The sequence below is a fragment of the Solea senegalensis genome, linkage group LG4 (assembly GCF_019176455.1).
Source record: "Solea senegalensis isolate Sse05_10M linkage group LG4, IFAPA_SoseM_1, whole genome shotgun sequence".
NCBI classification, from domain to species: domain Eukaryota; kingdom Metazoa; phylum Chordata; class Actinopteri; order Pleuronectiformes; family Soleidae; genus Solea; species Solea senegalensis.
This window is the reverse complement of record NC_058024.1, coordinates 5300239-5323443: the sequence shown is the minus strand read 5'-3', so window position 1 is coordinate 5323443 and position 23205 is coordinate 5300239. Positions and strand designations below refer to the sequence as shown.

General features: G+C 43.7%; 1 protein-coding gene across 10 annotated transcripts in view; it reads right to left on the bottom strand.

The window, feature by feature from the left end:
* The window catches only part of celf4 (CUGBP, Elav-like family member 4), a 96318-nt gene extending 73561 nt beyond the window's left edge, over window positions 1-22757 (bottom strand). For 9 of the 10 annotated variants that reach the window (XR_006360276.1, XR_006360280.1, XR_006360277.1 and 6 more), the window contains exon 1: window positions 22019-22757. Coding sequence is in view for 5 of the 10 variants with exons in the window: in XM_044023892.1 (XP_043879827.1) it covers window positions 22019-22295 (277 nt within the window). In the remaining 5 variants the exon portion in view is untranslated. Of the gene's footprint in view, window positions 1-823; window positions 1240-22018 lie in introns of those variants that run through there. The other variant, XM_044023896.1, reaches the window with a different exon arrangement.
* Window positions 22758-23205: the final 448 nt, after the last annotated feature.

The window sequence follows — 23205 nt, the reverse complement described above, 5'->3', positions numbered from 1 at the left end:
AAGACCACAACTGTGGGGATATCAATACATTGCCTGTGCATTTGTGGATTAACTTGTTAATGTCATTACTGTGATTTTGCGTAAATCGCATTGCATCGGGTACAACCAATAACTTGACTCATTTACCATTTGAAAATTTTGTCACCGTTAACGGCTGTCGGGGGTGACAGCCGTTAACGGTGACAAAATTTTCAAACACACACAATAGTGCATGTGAGTGACAGGAGAAGATCTATAATAAAACTCATCTATAATAAAATTTAGTTACCTGAACCACAAAGACTTTTTATGCATAAATACCTCCAAAGGAAAACACAGCGCAACGTGTAAATTCAAAACAACGCTAATGGGGACGGCTGGGACCACGTCCAACTTTTACTGCCTCGGTCTTGGTCTTGTCTCGGCCTCGACCCCTCAAAGTCTTGGTCTTGTCTTGGCCTCGACCCCTCAAAGTCTTGGTCTTGTCTCGGTCTCAACCCTTCGAAGTCTTGGTCTTGTCTCGGTCTCGACCCCTCAAAGCCTTGGTCTTGTCTTGGTCTCGATACACTGTGGTCTTGGTCTCGGTTTAGGTGGTCTTTACTACAACACTATTATGAACACAACGAGTTGGAGGAGAAGAAGAAAACAAGAACAGCACTGGGGAAGGATGAGGTTTCTGTGTCTTGTAATTCTGTTGTTTTTGACCATTGTCACTCTTTAAATCGAGTCTCTACTGGTGTATGATCGTCAAAGGCTCTTGGATTTTCTGCGGTGGATCAAGTTCCGTTTGATTATGATGGACAGAGAAACTTTGCCCCCACTCCTGTCAGGGATCCCTGCTCACCTTTACCGGGCTTCAGTTCCACCGTCGCCGCGGCACACGCAGCGGATGGCTGGTAAAGCTGAAGGTCTACCTGGCGTGTACTTCTTCTACCGCTTCCAGAATTCACGTTACATGGATCCCGGTGATGCCTGTCGGACACCGATGGCCGGCTTCGATGAGGGTTTCCGCCCCCCACCTGCTCTCCCCGACTCCGCCAGCGGGGGGGTAAATCCCCCGCACTCTGACGCGGCTGTGCCGGGCTCCCCGGTCCGAAGAACGACAGGTCCCGATCCCCGCCAGGTTTTGCCTGGTAACGGCTAGATCGCTGGCGGACAAAACTTTTTTCCTTCATCTCCCGTGATGTGGATTTTCTCTGCGTGACAGAGACATGGCTGAGTGTCCGTGAGTCCAGCTGCTTGCGATTGTTTTAATTCTTCGCGGACGTCCGGCCGACGAGGAGCTGTTTATAAAAACAACTATAAATCTAAGCAGCGCCCTCTAGCGTCTTCATTCCCCAGCTTTGAAATGACTTTATTTGAGGTGGGTCGCTCTAATAAGGACCTTTTAAATGACTTCTCAGAACTGGAATTGTTCCAAACTATGATCGTGTTGTTATTATTGGTGATTCTAATATTCATGTGTGCTGTTCTGATAAGCTTCTTTCTGGTGAAGGACTTTTTAAACCTCATCGACTACTCTTTTAATCTGGTTCAGTCTGTGTCTGGTCCCACACGTGAACATGGGCACACTCCCATGGTTTGTCTGTTTTAAACCTGGAGATCTGTGACAGTGTGCGTTCGGATCTATTATCCTACACAGCAGTTGAAATAGCTTATTTATCTCTGTTGTACAGCACTTTTTTTTCCCCCAGCTGTTGTTGTTGTTGTTTTTAAAGTGCTTTATAAATAAAGTTGGATTGGATTGGATTGGATTGGTTCTCTTTTTTCTGTGCATCGCTGCTAAAGATGAAGCAGAACAACATTTGTCATTCGACCCATTTTAATTAAACACATTCCTACTGGTCAAAGACCTTTTTGACCAGTGAGAGTGGTTATAAGCATGGTTTGTTTTGAGAATGAACATTAGATAATTATGACAGGCCCCTCCCCCCCCAACTCCAACACTGCAGTTTATAAAAAGCAACTCTTACAGCTCTTCCCAGTTGTTCTTTCTCTTTGTTCTTTTTGCATACTGGGGGCTATTTATTGTTGAGAGCAGCACTATGTACTGTATGCAGAAGCAGCATGCCTCCCATCCTCTTGGCTCTATGTCTTTAACCCTGGGTCGTCCTGATGGCGGGACGCTGGGGAGCTCCGCCTGTTGGTGTTTTTAATTAACGGGCTTCTCTCTCATTAGGCGAAGTGGGAGCTGGCCGTTGACAGCTTGGCTACCTCCTCATCCTCTCCGGGCCTGTCGCGTTAACGCTACATGCCGGCGTCGTCCCACAGGAAACACACACACACACACAAGCCTCTGATTCACATGCCTAACGCTCACTCACATTTGGAGTATAGCTCCCCACCCCCACTCTATTCTGTATATGCATGGGTGGAGGATGAGGAGCGGAGCATGACAGGCTCACGTCTCGTTTAATACGTAGCCCCAAAGCAAAATGAAATCTGACCATTGGTTGACGCTAGGCTCAAAATTATCGTTATATTTTGTTGACATTAGAATCAAAGATTTTTCCACTGTAGATTATGGCTGTCTCTTTTATCTAGCCATAAATCAGAAATAACCCTTGAGAACGAAACGTTCTACAAATCAAGCTGTGAATTTTATATATAAACACACCCCTCAGTAAAAGTCTTTGCTGTACAGATTGTAATTAACGTGGTATATCCTTCTGAAGTGGAGATTTCCAAATGAGGAAAAATACTATTTTTGAATAAAAGGTCTTTGAAGAGAGAGTAAAATTCAAATTACTAAGATCATTTACTATTTACAGATGGGAGTATGAGGTTTTAGCGTCAGAGCCTCTCAGAAACCAAACGCCAGACAGGAAAACACGCAGAACACAACTTGGAATTGTAATATTTAGCTCTGGAGAAGCCAGGGGAGTTTCACAAAAAAATACTCATCTGTTATTTGTGCGTCACAAACTTAGAGAACTCAGCAGCCAAATCCAGACAGGTCACAGTAGAACCAGGGATCAGCTTATTTCTCTGGGGTCTTGTTTTTCGCACAGTGCAATACTCCAGGCTAGCCACAACCTGGTCAATTTTGTTTGCAGTTTTCTTTTAATCCAAAAATACTTACTCAACCTTGAGATTATTGCCTAATTGTTCCATTCTAAACTCTTTCTGGAGCTCACAGGTGTGACTGATTGATCAGCTCCCTTGCCCCTTCACTTCCTGCTCAAGCGAAAAAGGGCTGTTTGGCCATTTTGCCTTATTTTCTGACACATAACGAGAGCTGAAATATTTTAATAATCCACTCCAACCTCAAAATGACTTCACAAAAGTCAAAAGAAAAAGAAATGGTGCAAAACATTCTCGACCCTTCTACTCATTTACTAATATCCATGCACCCTCGATTGCAGCACATAAACTGTTATCGCCGGGGGCATCCTGTTGACCTCTACATTTAAAATGCTGACATGCATTTCAGCTGTGGACCTTTGTTACATGTTTTTCCCCCATCCTTCCTCTGTCCTCGTACTACGTCAGCTCCACTGTATCATGCATGTGACATGGTAAAGGAAAAATAACACAAAAATGGCACACATTGTGCGTACAAAAATGCAGAACTAGACCTTCTCCTGCTGTGTGCTTGGTATGGCATGGCTGCCCAAACTCAATATATAGATGTTGTATACATTTATCATGTATACTGATCAACACGGCGTAAGAACTGTGGCTGGTGTTAATGTAATGACTGGTCGGTGGCCTTCTACTTAAAATGTTACTGTCATAGTTGAAGAATGACCCTCATCACACCCCCTACCCATGGTTGCTCAGATAGGAGCGAAAGCAAAATGGGAGTATGTTGGTGTGAAACTCGCAAAGACACTTTTGTGACTCTCAGTGCAAGTTAGGGCCCATCTGCATATCTAACAACCGAGCAAAGACAGATCATCTAGTCAAGGTTTCACATAGTTAACAAGGTCACATCTCTACAGCAGTCATTTAATGAAGGCTGGTGACAGTTTCACCACCAAAGCTTGTCTTTCTTCTTTCTCCACCATTAGGTGTTCAGAGTATCCACCATTCCCTCGCTGCTTTCTTTCATCTCCTTACTTTTTCTTCCTCATATACCCATCTCTCTCTCTCTCTCTCTCTCTCTGTCTGTCCCTCACTCTTTTTCTGTTTCTCTCTCTCTTGGTTGCTGTGTGTCCCTTTAGGGTGTCTGCAGCAGTTGAGATAAGAAGCGAGTGTAGGACACAGGGGGATGGTGTTCACAGAAGCTAGGTGATCTTATCTACTTCCTCTCCCTCTCCCTGTCGTACTGAGCATTCCTCACTGTTTCTGCTTTACCTTCTGCTGTTCTCCTCCTCCCTCTTTCTTTTTGCCCCTCCCTCCCTTTCTTTCACAGATCCCCCTGCTCGGCTGTTGATTTGAATTTGAAGTGATGGGAAACCAAATTGGCAGCATTGACAGCAGAAACAAACAGCTTATCTCTCTCTCTCCTGGGCCAATACGGGTCTTAGTCAGATACTCGAGCTGCTGCCAGCATCTGACTTGTAACAATGATGATAAATTGAACGTTTGTTGACTGTCACTTTCTGTGTGTGTGTGTATATAAGAGAGAGAGAGAGACTGAAAGGGAGAGAAAGTGAGACAGAGTCTGTGTTAGCATCTTCACCAGTCAGCCATGACATTAATGCCAAGGGTGATTGGTGTTTTTCATTTACTTTAGGACATTAGCCAAGATCTTAGAGCTTTTCCTAGAGTCACGCCCTTTAATTGTTATTTTTCAAAACAAAAATCCAATCAGTTTTAAGTGAATATGCTTAACATGTTAGAGAGCAGATACCTCATGCATCGAATGTCAAATAACATTGTCTTCCACTTAATATAGGATATTTAAGAACGTAAATGTGCTATATGCTCGAGCTTACCGTGTCTGTTTGCCATACACAAGCAAACGTTTAAGTAGCTGCTAAGTAGGGCTGTCACTTTTCCCCCCAGAATCAAGTTTAAATTAATTTATAGTGACCCATAAACACCCACACACCAGTCCCTATTACCCCACAAATGTCATAGTTTTCATTACTTTTTACTTTTACAGTCACGGCTAACAGCCCAACTTAATTTCTGATATTTTTTGCCAGAAACATGTGTATAAATTTGACTGGGATTAATTGTTTTAATTCATTTAGTCTTTTTTAATTTACAATAATACCCACAGATGACGATGAGATGCATTAAGAGTGCCAAGGCACACACAGCTCACACGTGCCGCGTTTCCATCATGGTATGGTTCGGTTTAGTACGGTGTGGTACTGTTCCGAAGGGTAACGTGCTGGTAGAGGCCGATGGCCGCGTCAGTATGAAATATGGCTTGATGTCGTACCAGTGCGATGACATTGAACGCAACACACAGGAGAGTTTGTGGCAGTGGCTCAACAAGACTTGGTAAGACTTGGTATGGTCCAACAAGACTTGGTGTTACAGCTCCACCTGGACCGTACCATTTCACTTTGGTACTACATGGGGAGGGGACCAAAAATGGAATGGTTGGGGCCAAGTATTGTGGAACTAATCTTAATGGAAAACTGAAGTGTTCCAATGAAAACATGGCAACATGTGCCCTGGATTCAACCTGCATTTATGTAGAGCTTCTCTATTCTTTACAGTCACTCAAAGCACTTTGCCCCAAGAGTCACATTCACCCGCTTACACACACATTAATGGAACGGCGCTTCTATAGATGTGACCACTTTCTATCACCCGTACACTTATATAATGAGGCTACATCAGTGGCAATTTGGGGTTCATTATCTTGCCCCGCAGCTAATTTAAGACGCAGACTGGGGATCAACTGACCTTCTGATTAGTGGAAGCCTCTCTTCCTCCATGCTTGAATAATGCTGATGAAAGCAGCAGAGTAAACATCAAGCAGTAGCTATGTCTTAACACCAAAAGTTATAAGTGGAAAGATTCTAAATGACTGCATAGCACCTAAGGGGATCGATCTCCATGGATTTGTTACCCAGCAAGAGAGACTTTTCACATTTAGTCAAGTGAGACTTATAAAAACAATGATTAGAGCTGCTACATGTCTTGGTGGGAATGTTGCATGTCACATCCATAGTCAGTCGTTCCATCAATTAATAAAACCCCGCTATCACACTTTAGTGCCTAAAGACAGTCCCATTTAAAGACATTGTGTCTCAACATGTGCCATTTCATTTGTGTGTAAATCCATCCTCAAGTCATTAAAACTCATTTATTCCCAGAAATCACGATCTCTGTGACCTCAGTGTGAGGTACAGCATCTCTAGACGGGGCCGCTCCAGTTGTTCACTTGTCCTCTGAAACTAATTATGTTTTTACTAAAATCATAGCTACGAGTGCAAATTGAGTCAGTGCCATTCAATGTTATGTGAACACATGAATGATTTTTACCAGTGTGTATTGCCTGATGCCACCCAAACCTTTGGGAGAATGTTTTTGCATGGACTTATCTAATTATCTAGTGCCCATTAATTCAGGGTTTGTACAGGCTGCCCCTCCCCACTCTGTCCTTTTATTTTCAGCCACAGACAGGCAGAAAGTCCCGGTCCCAGTGATCATTTAAATATTTCAGAACATCTTGGTAAGAGAGCCTAAAAATTAAATTAAAAATCTTTATCCACAGCGCTGCTGAAACTCCACGCTGCACAGCCCTGGAACTCTGCCTTGAAAAAGTCTGGCATGCAACTTAGTTTGAGGCTGTAAAATTTCAGTCAGTCAATAGAACTCTCCACTTCTCCCACTGCCTCAGTTCTTTTAACACTTATCTCTGCCTGAAAGGGTTGAACAAGGACAGCGTTTGGTCAATAAACAGAAGAAGGTTTTTTTTCCTCACCTTTTTAAAATATTGACCACAAGACAGGAACGTTCTAATTGGATTTTTGTGAATGCTACGAGGCTAAGATAACACCTTTTTTATTCAATCTTGAAATGGGTCAGAGTAAGAGTGTTTTCGGAGAAGTAACACACAAAACCTTGGTCTTTTACTCATACGGTAAAAACAAGTAGTGCTAAGTGCTGTATGAACAGAGTTTCTTAATTTAAGACACACTCGCCCTTGTACTAATGTATCTGAGACGCTCAACAAGAGCCATTTGATTGCTATTAATGAAAGTTGATTGTCGCACAAAATGCACAAAAATAATTACAGCCACGGTCTCTTGCGGCTGCTTTACATCCTGTAAACACTTTTCCCACATGTCGAATCCATGTCTAAACCACCGGAATAACATTTGTGCTTTTTAAAATACAACACACTGAATGTGGTAAATATATATATATCGTTTTTATGCTGTGAGGAATCGTAATTCAATAAAGTCAGCTGCAGTCACTCATATTCTCCTCACCTTTGCTGACCTTTCAGATCATTACTCACCAAGGAAAGAAACAGACAGAGGATCGTGGCTATTTTAGGGGACGTGGCCAAGGGCTCCAGGAACATGCCAACTTTCTCCCTGTATCATCTTAAAATCTTTAATTGGCAGCTGTAAACCCCGATTAAATGAAAATAATAATAATAAAAAAAACATTATAGAGGGAGAGAGAGAGAGAGAGAGAGAGATGAACTTTCTTTCCAAATTAAGGATTTTTCTCTTCACGGTGTGAAACAGGCCTTAAAAGTTCAACAGCTGTTTTTAAGGATTAATGAATGCTGGCCTTGAGTATGATGATATTATTTCAGTGAGTGAGGCAGAACAGTATTATGAAAGAAGAGGTGAATTCATTTATAATGGAGCATAGGACCAGTTCTAGTTGTCTTATAGGCAGATCCCCTAGTTCTCCTCTTCAGTGGAATAAGAACTGCGCTGCAAAAACAATCAAAAGTCAATAACCAGAGATGATGGATCAAACTCCCAACTGTTACTTTTTTTCTTAGCACAGTCTGTATACATTCTGTCTGCGAGCAGTTAACTAAACTCTTTGAGATGACAATATGAAGTTATTATCTTGTATCTTGGGTTTGGACTGGCTGGGAGTTGTCAAATAAATGCTCATAGTTGGGCTTTTTCCCTGCACAATTGTTACATCACCTTGCCAAATTAGTGCACACCCAGGGTTTGAACTGTTCTTTCAGCAATGTAGTGAAAAGTAACCTGAATAAAGCTCAAGCAATGTGTGGGTGACTACTGTGGGAATAAAGACGACAAAGCACAAAATAAATGATCAGAATATTACAAAAAAACAAAACAAAAATGCGGATTATATATCCGGAAAACTCCTTTACAAGATTATAAAGAGAAGCCAAAAATGATATGGACTAGAATATTTCAATATTGGCATTTACAGGTAGGCCTATGTCATGGTCTGCTTCTGGACATGAAAAGAAATAAAATAAATCCATAACTGAAATACAAAAAGTTATAATCACAGAACTTTGGTTGCAATCACTGATGAACCTAAATATGTCATTCTAGGGCACTTATGGGGACCAAAAACAAGTCTCTATAACGTCAATGATTATATGTTAAGGTGAAGATATGTTGTATTGTTAGGGTTGGATTAAGGTTTGGGTCAGGGACGTAGTAGTAATGGTTAAGGTTAGAGTAAGTCTCCAGGAAATGAATGTAAGTCAAATGTAATGTCCTCCGAAGTCATGGAAAGCAGACTGTGTGTGTGTGTGTGAGAGAGAGAGTCCCTGAAGATAACAAGTCCCATCTCTCGTCCTGCTTCCAGAGTGGCCGTCTCTAAGCTGTGCTAATCGATTGGCGAAGGAGGAAAAAGGGCCAGCTTTAATGTGTTGCATGTGAAGGATTTACTGGAGAGCACAGCCACTGAATCAATGGAGTAGAAAATGCATCATTAAGACAGTGTCCCACCAACACACACACACACACACACACCTCCACCACCACCACCCCATAGTCCCTCGAAGGTCGTGACAGAAAACACACTCTAACATACACACTTGTCCATGCACATAAAGTGGACTGAGTTTTCATGCTACAGAGTAAAACACCTTTGTTGAACAACACTTACCGAGTCCATAACAGTTTACACACATTGTGCTTGAGCTCACACACGCATACTCCCAGTGGTGAACACACACACACACACACACACAGTGTCTACAGCTGTCCCCATTTGTCAGGCAGGCCAATCACCTCACTCTCATCCTACCTCAGCCATTTTGTCGGGAAATGTTTGAGAGACCCAAATTTGGCTCTTCAAGATTTGAATTATTAAATGTGGTTTGGGAGCACTTTCATGCCCAAATTACAGCAGTCTGCGTATAGTTGGGACCTTTTAAGTGGAAAAACCTCAGAAACAAATTCCCTTTCTGAAAACCAGACTGCACAGCACTTTAAGGTGGAACGTTTTTTTAGCCGATTTGGTTTGGTCCCGCGTACGTCAAGAGCTTTACAGTAAAGGTCTACATGTACCTACACCAGGGGTGTCAAACTCATTTTTGTTCAGGGGCCACATACAGCACAATTTGATCTCAAGGGGGCCGGACCAGTAAAAATAGTAAAATAATAGCATAATAACCTATGAACAACAAGAACCCCTTTGTTTTTTCTCCTTTGTTTTACATTTAATGAAGGATAATTTTACAAAACATGAAATTTCTTGAGAAATATAAGTGCAATTTCAACAATATCATGCCTAAATGTACTATTTACACATCACACTGGATCTATAAAGGCACAAACATTTAGTCACGGGTATCTGGAGCATTTGACATTACGTTTAGATTAGTGTGAAATTTTAACAAATTCATCCTGTGGGCCGGATTGGACCGTCTGGCGGGCCGTATGTTTGACACCCCTGACCTACACAGTATCCCAAGGAATTACATACGTCCATATTGGACATTTATGTTCGTCAAGACTTATTATATGTTCCGTGCCAATACAGAAAGTAATTGAACTTATATACTGTAGGCAGTGAAGCATACATTTGGCTGCTCAGGTCGAGGCTGTGGGTGGAAAAGCGGCATGTTGGATTTGTGTGCACGGGACTGGAATAGTAGGTGAGTCACTATGCCTCGACTAAAAAAGAACAATAAGGTGTTTTTTTTTATTGTAGGTATGTGTCAGTAAAAACAAAACTTGACATAGCAGAGAGAGCAGATGAACTAAAGCTTCGCAAGAAACTGGCAGCAGACGAAAACAGCAGATTAGTTAAGAGGCTGTAATCTCCCTGAAATTAATAAATTGAATGAAGAAATGTTGTCTATCGCCATAGATAGATAGCTAGAGTGTCAGGCAAGGTCCAAGCATATCCAATTAATCACAAATCTGTCTGTGGACGAGTCATGTATCATGAAGGAGACAAAGTGCTTTACTTCTGTCATGGGAGTGGTCCCGTGTCTTGTCCCCCTGGTAAAACACTTACAGGATAAACACTCCCATTAATATTCCTCTGTGCACCTCTCCTCTCGACTCCACTCTCCTCTCCTCTCGTCTCCTTTCCTCTCCCTGCCCTATTATCCTGCCTCTGCGGACATCCTGTCCTGTCCCGTCCACCTTGCCAACCTGCAAGACGGCGAGATGAGAGGACGATCCGAACTCAGAAGGGGGAACATGAATCATTACACTTCCTGTTGTTGCATGCTGTCCGGGGAAGGAAGAGCGAGGACGCCCCCGGGTCTCCAATTGATTCCGGAGACTTAATTGGGTTTATTAGCCAAGATGTTGGGCCCCACGAGGAGGCTCCCAGAGGCCACCGAGCCCCCCGCCCCACCCTCCTCCTCCTCCTCCATCCATTCCCAATCTTCTGAAGGAGAAAGCCTGCGTAATTGTTTTCCCTCCATCTTCTGTGTCATTGTCAGATGGGTCCTACGGGATTATTAGCAACCCCAGGTCCCTCAATAATTCATCCAGAGCTATTTATACACAGATGGAGAGTCCTCTAAAGTCTCCCCCAGTGAGCTTATCTGACGCTTAGACAGACAGACAGAGAGAGAGAGGGAGACAGAGACGAGAGAGAGAGAACGTAATGTAGAGAAGCAATGCTACAAAGAGACAGAAAATAGGAGAGACATACAAAGAGAGTATGTAGAATGGAGAGAGCGGCAATCACAATAAGAAATGCAAAGACGGGCTATGTAAGTCTGACAGTGTAAGACAGTGAAGACGGCGTGTTAGGTGGACACAATGACAACGTCTCTGCTTTGCACTGAGTTTCAAGGTGAAACTCTCATCTGCTTTGTCAAAGTGAACAAAAGCACCATCCCGGGAATAGCAGACCCTCACGCAACACACAGTAATGGATTTTAATGCCCCTCCCACCCACCCACCCACGCACCCACACACCGTTTAACACAATTAAGATGTTTGCAAAGCTAACATGGACCAGTGGTCGCTATGGAAAAGGACAGATGAAAGACGTTCGTGGATTTCCACGTGCGGGGTACACAGTAATCCGTCGCTCCCAACGTCAGAGCGACGACACGGCAAGCAGCCATTTCTGAAATCACCTCATAATTCACTATAACAACATTGACACATTAGCATATTAACATTAGCATGTTAAGTAGCTCCTAATCCTCAACAGATAGCGGTTGGGCTACACAAAGCTGCATGCATTCATGTTTTTAATAGCTTTGGAGATACCTGTGTCTTCTTGCCTGAGAGTGGAGGCGACATTTTGTTGTTGTCAGACTAATGAAGCCTGTGGCGCATTAAGTTGATTTTCAAAGTCCCCTTGTTGGCGCTCCAGCCACAGATAATTATATATATTCATCCCCCCTTGGCAGTCACTTTTATCCAGCTCATTTTGAAAGCTTGGCGTCCTCGTGGACAAATTGGGACATTGAAAGGCAGATTGGAGTGATCGTTTTTTTTATTTTGCATTGATGGCACATGAATCAGGGCAAATATAGCTATGGGAAAAGATTTGCTTAAATTCCCTGTGAGATGTCTGGCATTTGTCTGTCAAATGGCAAATAGCAGCACAAAAGTTGTGCCATTGTCTTAAATACAGCCTGTTTAAAAGTTTTGCAGTATAAATCCAGCTCAGCTCCCATGGAAGAAAAAAAGCAAATTTGCAGAATGCATATGAATAAATTTATATACATGCTTGAGCCAGAGAGTTTTTGTTTACTGCTCAAAAAGTCTATGGCAGCTCAGTTAACTGAGTTTTTAAATAGAAATTGAGTTAAGTTATTAAATTAATGACTTGTGCCTTGTTCCTTCTTTGCTGCCTACTTTTTTTTATTACTTTCAAAAACAGAAATACTCGTGTGGATATTCAGTTTTAACTTGAATTAAAACTTTTTATGCAGTGCACTGTTTGTGAAATGAACTTCTGTTGGCTTTCAGTAGAGCACAAGCCAAATTAATTGCTGCTGCCCACTGTGTCCCCATGGTTGATGAATGATCCATGGAGGAAATTTGTTGTTTTCTCATCACTGTGTCCACACACACACACACACACACACACACACACATGAAAGCTTTATCAAAAAGCCAACTCACACACTCATTCATGTGTGCACACAGACCCTCGTGTCTCTATCTATACACCCCATGAAATCAGTCCACACCAAAGTGAAGCCGGGTGTATATAGGTTTGGCCAGGATTCCCATCTCCTGTTCTGTGATTAAAAGAGCAAACTAATAGGCTCTGTCTCGTTGGGAACCTGCATGGGGCTGGGAGAGACCTCAGAAGCCATTAAATTGCAAATCTGTAATAATTTGCTGAAGGCTTTCTGTCCAGATCATTCCCTGGGCTGATTTGTGCAGCGAGGAAACACTTTGAATGGCCCAGCACAAGCCCAGCTGAGGCCACCGGCACACCGGCCAAGTTAGTCTACCAAAGGGCACGTTCCAGTTTCACTAAGGGCCAAATTTACTTTGCAAGAATCCATGGTGCAGAGGTGTGCTGTGCCCTTTTCATTAAATGTGTGCCTGCAGTCTGTGCAAAATTAGAGCCTGATTTATGAAGGCAGCCACTAATCATGCAATAAGCAACTAGACTGGTCCTCTGAGAGAAGTCTAGCTTAAAAGACACAAAAAAGATGCAGGCAGTAGACAATTGAATAGAAAAGGGGTAGAAAAAAAGGTGTCTCGCAATAACACTTAACTATTTACACATTTGTTTTATTATCGAATTTATTACGTGCATTTCCAGAACATAAAATAATAAGGTGCAATATATTAAAGGGAAAGAATCTAAATATTTTATCAAAACCAAAATGAACTCACCACAGCAGTTCAGTCAATGCCACATTAAAGTTCAGTTTTATAACCACGATATATTACCATTTTATTCTGCATGTGGTGTAAGTTGGAGGAGGAAAAGCTTGTTTTGGTTGTAGATTTTCACCTGTTTAAATGTAGCTGCTCTTCCATAGGTTAACATGTGTGTTAATTAAACTGTGGACATTGTTAACCACATTTTTGTGGCACATTGTCCGCGACGCTGCAAAACTAATCAGACTGTATGAATCCACCACAATGTTCATTGTCAGCTTTTCATTGTACAGAAGTTCCCAGCCAGAGTTTTGTTCTGGCTTAAACTGGTCAGATAAATCCAGCAGAGGTTTGATTTGATTATTAAGTCTGTCTTAAAAACACATTGTTTCTCCTTAACATTCAACTCACGGCGAGTTTGTGCTGTGTATGTCTATGTTTGGTTTATAAATACATTGGATTGGATTCCACTCTATTTTTGATGGAGATAAACTTGACATTTGGCCCTCGATCAGCGACATATCTGACTCGCGGTGGGAACAGCCGTATTAGAATCCACGCCTATACTATTTTTGCCTATACGCCTCGACGATGACAACGTCATCTGCAAATAGCTGAATCTCACACACAAATGTGCTGCTTCAGCTTCTGTTTCTTACTTCCCCCTATAAGGCTCAATGGACGTATCAATCATCCCAACAGCAAAAAAATGAATGTATCTAATAACACTAGTACATGCTGCTTAAAATGGGCTAATGAAAACTTTATACGTTACATATGTATATGTATGCGTAGTATGACAAAAACACTGCCGACATATGCAGCAAATAAAACCCTGCACACGACTAATTGACAAATATATGGTAAAACCTGTTATCAGAGATCCCTTAAACAGGGAGGGCTCTCGCTTATTTACCCTCCTCAGGATGGCTGGGAGCTGCAGTGGTCTCATTTTGCTCCAATCCCAGGAAGGTCATTCTCCTTCTCCAGCCATGATGGCCACAGAGTAGTGCTTAAATCTGGCAAAACGCAGCCTATAAATTACAGCAGAGGACAGAGGGGTCGGAGCCTGGCATGGAACTGGGCCAGTAGCTATCAATCTGCTGAGGGCCAGCGAGGGCGACATCTGTCTCTGGGACTCCCTCACTCTTTCTACTTTTCGCTCAGTCTGTCGTTTTCCTTTCCTGCTTCTCAGGGTTTTTTTTTTATCTTTTTCCCTTCCTCTTGCTCACGGTGTGCCTGTCATTGAACAATCTCTCTGCGCCTCCATTTTTCGTCTGCACCTGTCTTAACAATCTCCGCTCTCTTTCTTTTATACTGCTCTGCCTCTTGATATTCTCTGTCTGTCTTTGTGTGCCGCCACCCAATCCACCACCCCCAACCGATCTCTCTTCCATGGATCTCCCTTGCCTCTTTTCACGCATTCTCTTACATCACCCATGTTTCAACATCTCTCTAATTCTCCCTCTCTCTCTCTCTCTCTCCCTCTCACTCTTTCTCTCTGTGTCTTGAGCTCCTTGTCGTTTTACGCACTCTTGCACCATCTCCCTCTGCAGCGTTATGTTTTGGTCTATCTGCTCTCCAACAAGCAGGATAGGATAAAGCCTTGTTCTACTTTCTCTCAGTGTGATGCCGGATTTATTTGAATGGTAATATCTGACAGCAAAATTCACTGACCTACACAGTTTTGGGAGAATCGAATTAGAACACTATGGACACAGCTGGTGTGCAGACACAAATGCAAAGTTTGAAATATGAATTTTAAGCAGATGTGATTCCTTATATATCATTCAGAGCGGCGCATTACTTAAATATAATTTGAAAGCATTACAAAGATCCATGTGACATATTTCTCTTGCGATCCGCGGGGCTGACTCCAGGAGTCAAAACTCGTCAAACCTCATCGACAATAGAGATTTCTGTTTGGTTATTGCTTCCGGCATTCATCAGAACATCTCGTGCAGGTTACATTTACCTGCACGACATATTAATGCCCCTGAATCGAACTTGGCCTTAAACAACTATAGTCCTGTCCTCCTTTTACATGTCAACTTAGTGCATTTTTAATTGGCTTAACATGAAATAGTCATGAAGGAAGACGGGCACGTTGAGTCAGGGACACTCAAACCTGGCACTCACGGCACCGAATAGGAAGACTGCATGTATGCATATGAGGGAGGGCTCAATGCTGTATGTCTCTGGCCCTGACAAGTCACACAGGCTCAGCAGTCTCTGGCGTGCCTTGGGACAAATAGTACACAGCTCGTGTAGTCCTTGCTTTATAGTTTCCCAGCAGGCAGACCCAGATACGTCACACTGCGTTACATTTAGCATTTTCGGTTGAAAATAAACATCAACAATTCAGCTGTCTTTGAAACCTAAATGTCAGAAGATAAACAATTTGTTTAGTATAACTGATATTGTTTGAAAAAAAAAAGAAAAAAAGTTATGTTGACAATGATTTGCTTATTTGCAGTACGACAGCGCAGTTTCCAGATCTCGATCGTCCAAAATCGAATCATTTCTTCCTCATGTCATGACCTACAACCCAAACAATGTCATCAAAATCTGTTTTTTGGGTTGTAGGGGGGTGGGGGGTGGGGCATAACCTTATTGGTAAAGGTAACAATGTTACAAATATAATTCAAAAATGTTTCATTTCCAGGAAAAAAAGAAAAAGAAAAATCAATGCTTGCTTGATTTTATTATATTAATGGGTCACTGCTCCAATTAACTAACAAAGTTTGGTTCCTCTTTTCAAATTGCTGCTGTGTCATGCTTCTCTTTCTCCACAGAAATAAGCCTCTGCAGTCTGACTGCAACTGATGTGCATGTATACTGGGGGTTGGAGTCAAAAATTATAAAATACAAAAAGTCTTACTGTTAAATTATTAAAGGTTCCCATGATAAACTGCTGATATTCATATGCATATGACACGGTGCAGCGCGACGTACAAACACGTCCAAAACGCATGCACACGTGGACGTAGACACACACTTGCACACTGTCGGCCACATATGCTGTACACACAGAGATATTGAGCGTGGATATTATCATTTTCACATTACCCATAATGCCTCCTGACTGTGCAAAGCTTGATAAAAGGAGTCAGCTGCTCTAATCCAAGAAGGCAAAACACCACTTTCCAAGTTCACACACACACACACACACGCTCACACAGAAGATTCATAACATTTTGACTGTTAAACAAAGGAAAGGCCCTGTGGTGGACTGGCAAACTGTCCAGCGTGTACCCTGCCTTTTGCCCTATTTTAACTGGGATTGGCTCCAGCGGCCCTGCAACCCTCATGTGGAGGATAAAGCGGCAGACAATGAATGACGGAACAAAGGAAATTGTGTTTAAGCCTTTTACATGAGCGACTGCGTGTCGAGCGCGGTGACGAAGCTGCAGCAAGAAAATCGAACTAAACGTAACATACGAAAGAGACAGAAATGACATGTAGTTAAAAATATACAATGTATAATGCACTAATACTTTCAGCATTATAGACTCCATCTGAAGAAACAGAGCAATACCCCACAATAACATGTAAGACGTTGCAACATTTCGAAGCTATTGCATTAACCATCTCGACGATCTCAGCCACCACTGTTTGAAGCAGGGGGTGTGGACGTGGTATTGAGGCTGCGATAAAGGATTGAAGAGGCCCAAAGCGTCAACCTTTTAAATATTTACCACAAAGCACAATAACGCTTAGCTGACGCAAGAGCCTTGAAAAGTGAAAATATTTACCTCTCCAAGGAGCACCCTCGGAAAGAGTGGCACACCGTGACAATGAACGCACTGGGAAATTGGAATCCAGCGCAAGCTGTTTGGTCTCGCTTTACAGCGAGCGTTTGAAGCGGACTGTCTGTGTGTGTCTCACTGCGAAAAACTGCTGACACCTGCGGCCTCTCTCTGACCTGTAATGATAATCACAAATCATCAGCGTTGTGCCTCGCCACAGATCAGCACTGCAGTCCACAGCAAGCCATGCCATTGCCATGTGGAACCGTCTAACTTTAGGATCTACTGTATGCTGACCGCACGCTTTGACTGGAGCCTGCGATGAGCACGCACTCCTCGACTATTCCCACAAAAACTTTTCCGCGCCGCTCATGGTGCACGGGAAGCCCAAATGACTGCGCACCTCGTCGTTTTGAGTTAAAGCAACAGGGATTTTGCATGTACACAGTGGGTATGTGCATAATTTATGTGTGCACCGATGTGGTAAGATAAATGAGTACGTCCAGCTATCATTTTACTTACTCTCTATGTAAAGGGCAGTGGCTTTAATGAGAGGACCACTGAGATCAGAGGGGCCAGAGGACTCCACCTAGCTGTCAGGCGTCGTGACTCCACCTGCTGTTAGCATGCTAATCCTTGCAGGAGTTCCGCGAACACTCCCTCCTTTGACTTGGTGCGGTCATCTCTCACTGTGACTAACTGGCTTCCTGCTCGGCCATCAGCCGGCCCCTATCCGACAGTGTCCTCCAATAATAACGGACAACAGAATCAGTGCTGCCTTGACAACGGTCCTCCTGACAAATTAGGCTCACTGTACTCCCTGCACTGGCTCCGCCTCTCGTTTTCCCCTCTTGTTGCTTGGCAGTTCTGGGCTCTGCCAGGACGAGCGGCGTGGTGGGTGCTGTGTGGCGCTTCGCGGAGTGTACTTTAAGGAACGACCCCCTCTGTGACACATGTTGCCGTTGCTCTCTGACAAAACACTCAAACATCGATTGCGACGTGTCTCTTCATAGGAACTGGTCACAATGTGGGGCCTGAGTGTACATGCTGAGCTGAGATGAGTGGAAACACACACACACACACACACACACACACACACACACACACTAAACCAAATGTGAGAGGAGGAGAGAGAAAGATCCCGAGGAGAGGATGATGCAACTGGAGTGAAATTCTTCGGCCGGAACGCATGCTGCATTAACGCAGACCTGCAGGATGAAAAAAGAAAAAAGAAACACAAAAACAACACACCCTTGCCTCTTCCTGTCCTTGTTTGAAACCGAATTTGGTTTCATCCTTGTCGTTTTTTGTCGGGGTTTTTTTCCGACATTACTTATCAAATGTCAACGTGACGTCTAATGACCTGCAATCAAACGCAGCGTGGGTTTTTCATGTTTCGTGGCGTCATGAAACATCTTCGCTGACACATTCGCTTCTCTAAGCTGAAATATCAAAAACCAAAGGATTTCAGCGGGAACCATAACTCCCTTTATGACCTGCACAGATTACAGCCGCCATCTGTGGCATGAGCCATCTGCAGTAGGGGTAAATTTAAACAAGATTACTATTGGTCATTACGCCGCTTCCACTTGTTTGGTTTCAAACATATTAAACCTGATGTGATCATATAACCATTTTCTCAAGTATTGATGTGAAATTATGGAATGGTTTAACAGCTAAGGTATCATCACTAATCACCAGAGTCCTTTTCATAGAGTGGGCTGGTGGTGTCTTAAATCTACAGTGCATAACCTCTGGTGATTGTTGTTATTGTTGTTGATGTAGTTATTCTGCCTGTTTGGTCTGTGTGAGCAGAAACAACGATATCTGAATAAGGCTCTGTCAAGTAACACCATCAGGACTGACTGAGGGAGCTTTTGTGTGTATACAGTGGCAGTGCAGGGGAAGGTGGAGGAAAGAAGTGCCGAGTTACTGTTTTTTGAGGAGAATAATTCACTTCTGAAACTTTTTGTGGGCCCTTATTTCGCATTGTCAGCCATACTCCACCCCTTCCACTGGAAAGCTGATGATTTAGAATCAAGCAAACCAAAAGAAACCTGCTTTGTTGACATCGCTTGCTGAATAATCACCTCACTTAATTAAGTCTCAACACCTGCTCTGACTTTGAACAACTCCTTGTCTTTGTAGCTCCTTCAAATGACAGAGCCTATGGTGAGAGCCGCTGCTAATTTATTCAATTTGGACAAGGACAAATATATTACTCTTATTAAATCACCACCAAATGAAACAATAGCAATAAAGCAAACCTGGTGACACATGCATTTGCATTTGTGGGAGAAGAAAAACTGTTGACGAGGAACCACCTGAAGATGTGACAGCAGTAAATAGTAATGGATTATCTCTTCATTTATTAAATGGCTTCCTCATATCATCACTGCACAATTGCCCCAGTGGTTATTACATGAAATCAGACTGATGAATAGTGCAAGAAATCATATCTGCACCTTTGCCTCTTCAATAGATCCCCACCTCCCATGCTGCATTGCCAGGGAGAAGAGAAAGAGAAAAGGGCTGGCTCCTTTGTGCTAGCCATGCCTCTCAGCCCCGTTGTGCTTGGTATAGCAGCAGCAGCAGCCGGTGACCATTATAAATGGCCTCTATTAGCATGGCTCGGTCGCAGAGGGGAGAGAAATAAAATCATTGGGAGAGTGTAGGCTCGCGCTGGTGTCCCTTCACCCGCTCCGAGCCTCTACAGAACCCTGTCCCTTGCTCCCCTTGCTCCCCTCCTGCCTGCTCCCTCCATTCCAAGGGGACAGAATCCTAAAGACTAGATTACTAGTGATACATGGAGTCATTATGGGGAGGGTTATGGCAATAGTATCACAGGCACGGCTGACAATGGCTATAATAGGTGTCTCTTACTTCAGAGGTAGCATTACCATAGCAAAGGTTGTTTCATTTGGCTTGTTGATGTAGAGTCGAACAGGAAGAGGCCCTTTTATCACCTGATGCAGAATAAAAAAGCTCGGTATTATCTCGCTGAAAGCCGTGCCTATTTCTTTGCAAAAGTGCTACATCTCTTTGGGTAAAGTTAAATGAACACAACAGTATCCCGAGATAAGGCATTACATTGTTAGCGGTGACAGCTACCAACACTGTGCGGTTTGAAAAGGCACAGGTGGAACAAATGTGAAAAGGAAATGGCATCGACAGTGTCTGGCTCAAGATGAGGCTTTGTACGTCCACAGTCATTACAGAACATGATGTACTGTCACGGAGGAGGCGACATGTCAGTGCAAGTACATGACTGTTGGAGGACACATTTTTCTTCATCAGAGTTTTACATGACAAAAAAGAAAAGACCAGGAGCATACATGAGATATATATTTTTTTTCTCTCTTAGCACTCTGTGTTTACATTTGTCTCCAACTCTCACTGTGATAAAGAGTCTACCTGTTCAATGCAATGCTGTGCAGCCTTCAATAAAACCAGTATGGAAGGCAATGTACACAGTCAGTCAGTTTCCCTGTTATTTGTGGGACATGTTGTCTTTTACAGCTAATTTGGGAATCTTCTATGGAAACCTTCAGGACGGCGTTAGGAGTCTGTGGAGGGAACGCTGCCTTCAAACATCTTGCAGTGAGCCAGTGAGCCGGTGAGGCGGGGAGTAGCTAGTGCCTCCAGCTAGTTAAAATATGAGCGCAGCGGGGGCTTGCTAATGAAAGCGGGGGCCCTGCCCGGGAAACAGGGCTGTATATCGTGGTGAGGAGACAGTTCTTAGAATCAGCTGGCAAGCCGTGCCTATATAGTTCTGGGCCTACTGGTGATTAACCGTCCAACAGGGAGTCGCTACTACAGCTGGGCTATTAATAAGAGATAACCCCCACCCACACCTCCTTCCTCACCCCCACCCCCCACTTTGGCTTGCACCGTGCCTGCAGACACTCTCCACCCCGCTGGATTGACTAGCGTATCATAATCATTCACCGACACATGGTGCATGTCACACATTGTTTACATGGGGCAGAGGGGGATGCTTGAGGTGTAGGATTGTCTGGGGGAGGGGTGGAGGGGGTTGGCGGGTGGTTGTGGGGGGGGTGCCGGTGTGCAAAAAGTGATAATTCATTCTTAATGTACTACTTTGTTCCTGTGGGAGATGTCCTGCAGGTACAGCAGATCAATTAGTGACCTCACATTAGATGGTGATTTGCGGAGAATGACCCTTCCCTTGAGAGTGGAAAATAAAATATAAGGTTAAGGCACCAAGATTCATTTTGCACCGTGATGTGCAAGGCTGCTCATTAACACTGACACGTTAAAAAAAAAAAAGGACCATGTAACAGAGTCATGCCAAAGTTGATGATAATCCACTGGCATCAATACAGTAACAAAGAGATCTGCAGCGTGTCAGTCAGTGTTACAGGAAAAGTTAGATATAGACAAAAATGGACCTGGGTCATAAATTGTACAGTTATGAATTTGACAAGGAATAAATAAATGCACAAAACATGATCTGTGCTTTGTGGTCAATTTTTAATCTTCATGGATTCATAGTTGTGATTATAAATACATTCATTCACAGGCCTCTTTCTTACACACGTGTGCACACACGTGCACGCGCGCGTTTGTGTAGCAGCGCCACTCCACCCCCCCACGCACACATACAAATGCACACAGCCACCCACCCACCCACACACGCACACGCACACGCACGCACACACACACACACACACACACATAGTGAGAGAGTTACGGGCAACAGAGTGCACAGAGCTGCGGGCAATCAAACACAGCCTCCCCGCTGTATTGCAACGTGAAAACGTGATGTTAATGGCCTGGATTTAGCGCTGTAGTGCATGAAAACACGTTTACAGCAGGACTGGACTATAGACGAGTGATTACTCCTCCTCATATCACCCTACATAAATTCCTGCCGTCGTGACTCTCCGATTCGTGACACTCATGCTTGCACATGTTTTTCTCCCCTCGATTTCAGCACCATGGACAGGTCTACTAAAAATATCACTTCTATTTCCACATAGGTCTTTCCTTCAGGCTCCAACACTACACAAATGTACACAATTTACCAACAACCGTGCAGTTCAAATCATGCGTCCCCAGGCTCACCAGTATGTGACAGCTTACACACTGACAAAACCACAGTGTAGTTGTGTCACTTGGAGAAAAACCCACCTTTGTGCATGCCCGTGAATCGGTCCTTGAGCACGGTGAGCTCGTAGATCTTGCCGAACTCCTCGAAGAGGGGCCGGAGGTCCTTCTCGTCCAGGTTGCGCGGGATCTGACCAATGAAGAGTTTGATGGCATCGTGGTCCTTCATGGGGATGGTGGCCGGACAGCCCGCCGGACTGTGGCTGTGGCTTAATCCGTTCACGAGCCCGTTCGTGCTGGCGGAGACCACACCGACACCGTGCACCGTGGCGTCCACCTGCCCGTTGGTTAAAGTTGCCATCTTCGCACCGGCCAGTGAGTTGGGATGGGTAAGAACGGCAGCAGATGATGGTGATGATGGAGAATCGGTGTGTTGTTTTAAAAAATAAAAAATAAAGGAAGCTGGTGCAAGTCTTGGTCAAAATTTGGTTCCGAGACCAAGTCGTGCCAGAGCTGATTCCGCTCTCGTCCTATCAAAGCCAATATTTACATTGATGTGAAAACACATGTAGCGTTTGGCGAGGACGCATATCAAAAGCGCGCATGCAGAGCCGTTGGTCCCGGTGGAGGCTTTGATTCCTTATATTTATGTCCTACCCAATAACTCGTTCATTGATTTCATAAAAGAGAGACAGAGAAAAAGAGAGATGGAAAAGGGGAGGGAAAGAGAGAAGAGAGAGAGAGAGAGAGGGAGAGAGACCAAGAGCGTTCACTGTCTATTTACACCCACGTTCCCTCGTCCCAGCTTCTTGGCACCCTTTTATTTTTTTTTGCATTGAGGAGTCGGTATGGGTGTCTTCTCGGTTTAAACGGACGGGGCAGGTTCATTCTCCTTCAGAACAGTGGGGAGGTTTCAAAGAAGGAGGACCGCTGTAGACTCGGCACATGTCGAGGCAAGCGTTTTCTATTCCCCCCATTTTCTTATGCTAAGACCGGGTGGTACATTCCACCAAAGGGGAGAGGGTCTATAAATAGAGAAATATAGAGAATACGGTCCTTTGTGCTCTCACTCAGAGCAAATAGCTACACATGCATGAAGTCAAGAACCCAATACTCCTTGAATGGCACACACACACACACACACGATTCTCATCAATTGCAATAAGCTGTAAAGCTGGTGATGACGATTTACACTCGACATGTTTCGATCGGTGTAAAATTAAACATCCACTGCAGAGAGGGTGTGATTGAAAACGGTGGCTGTCGCCGTC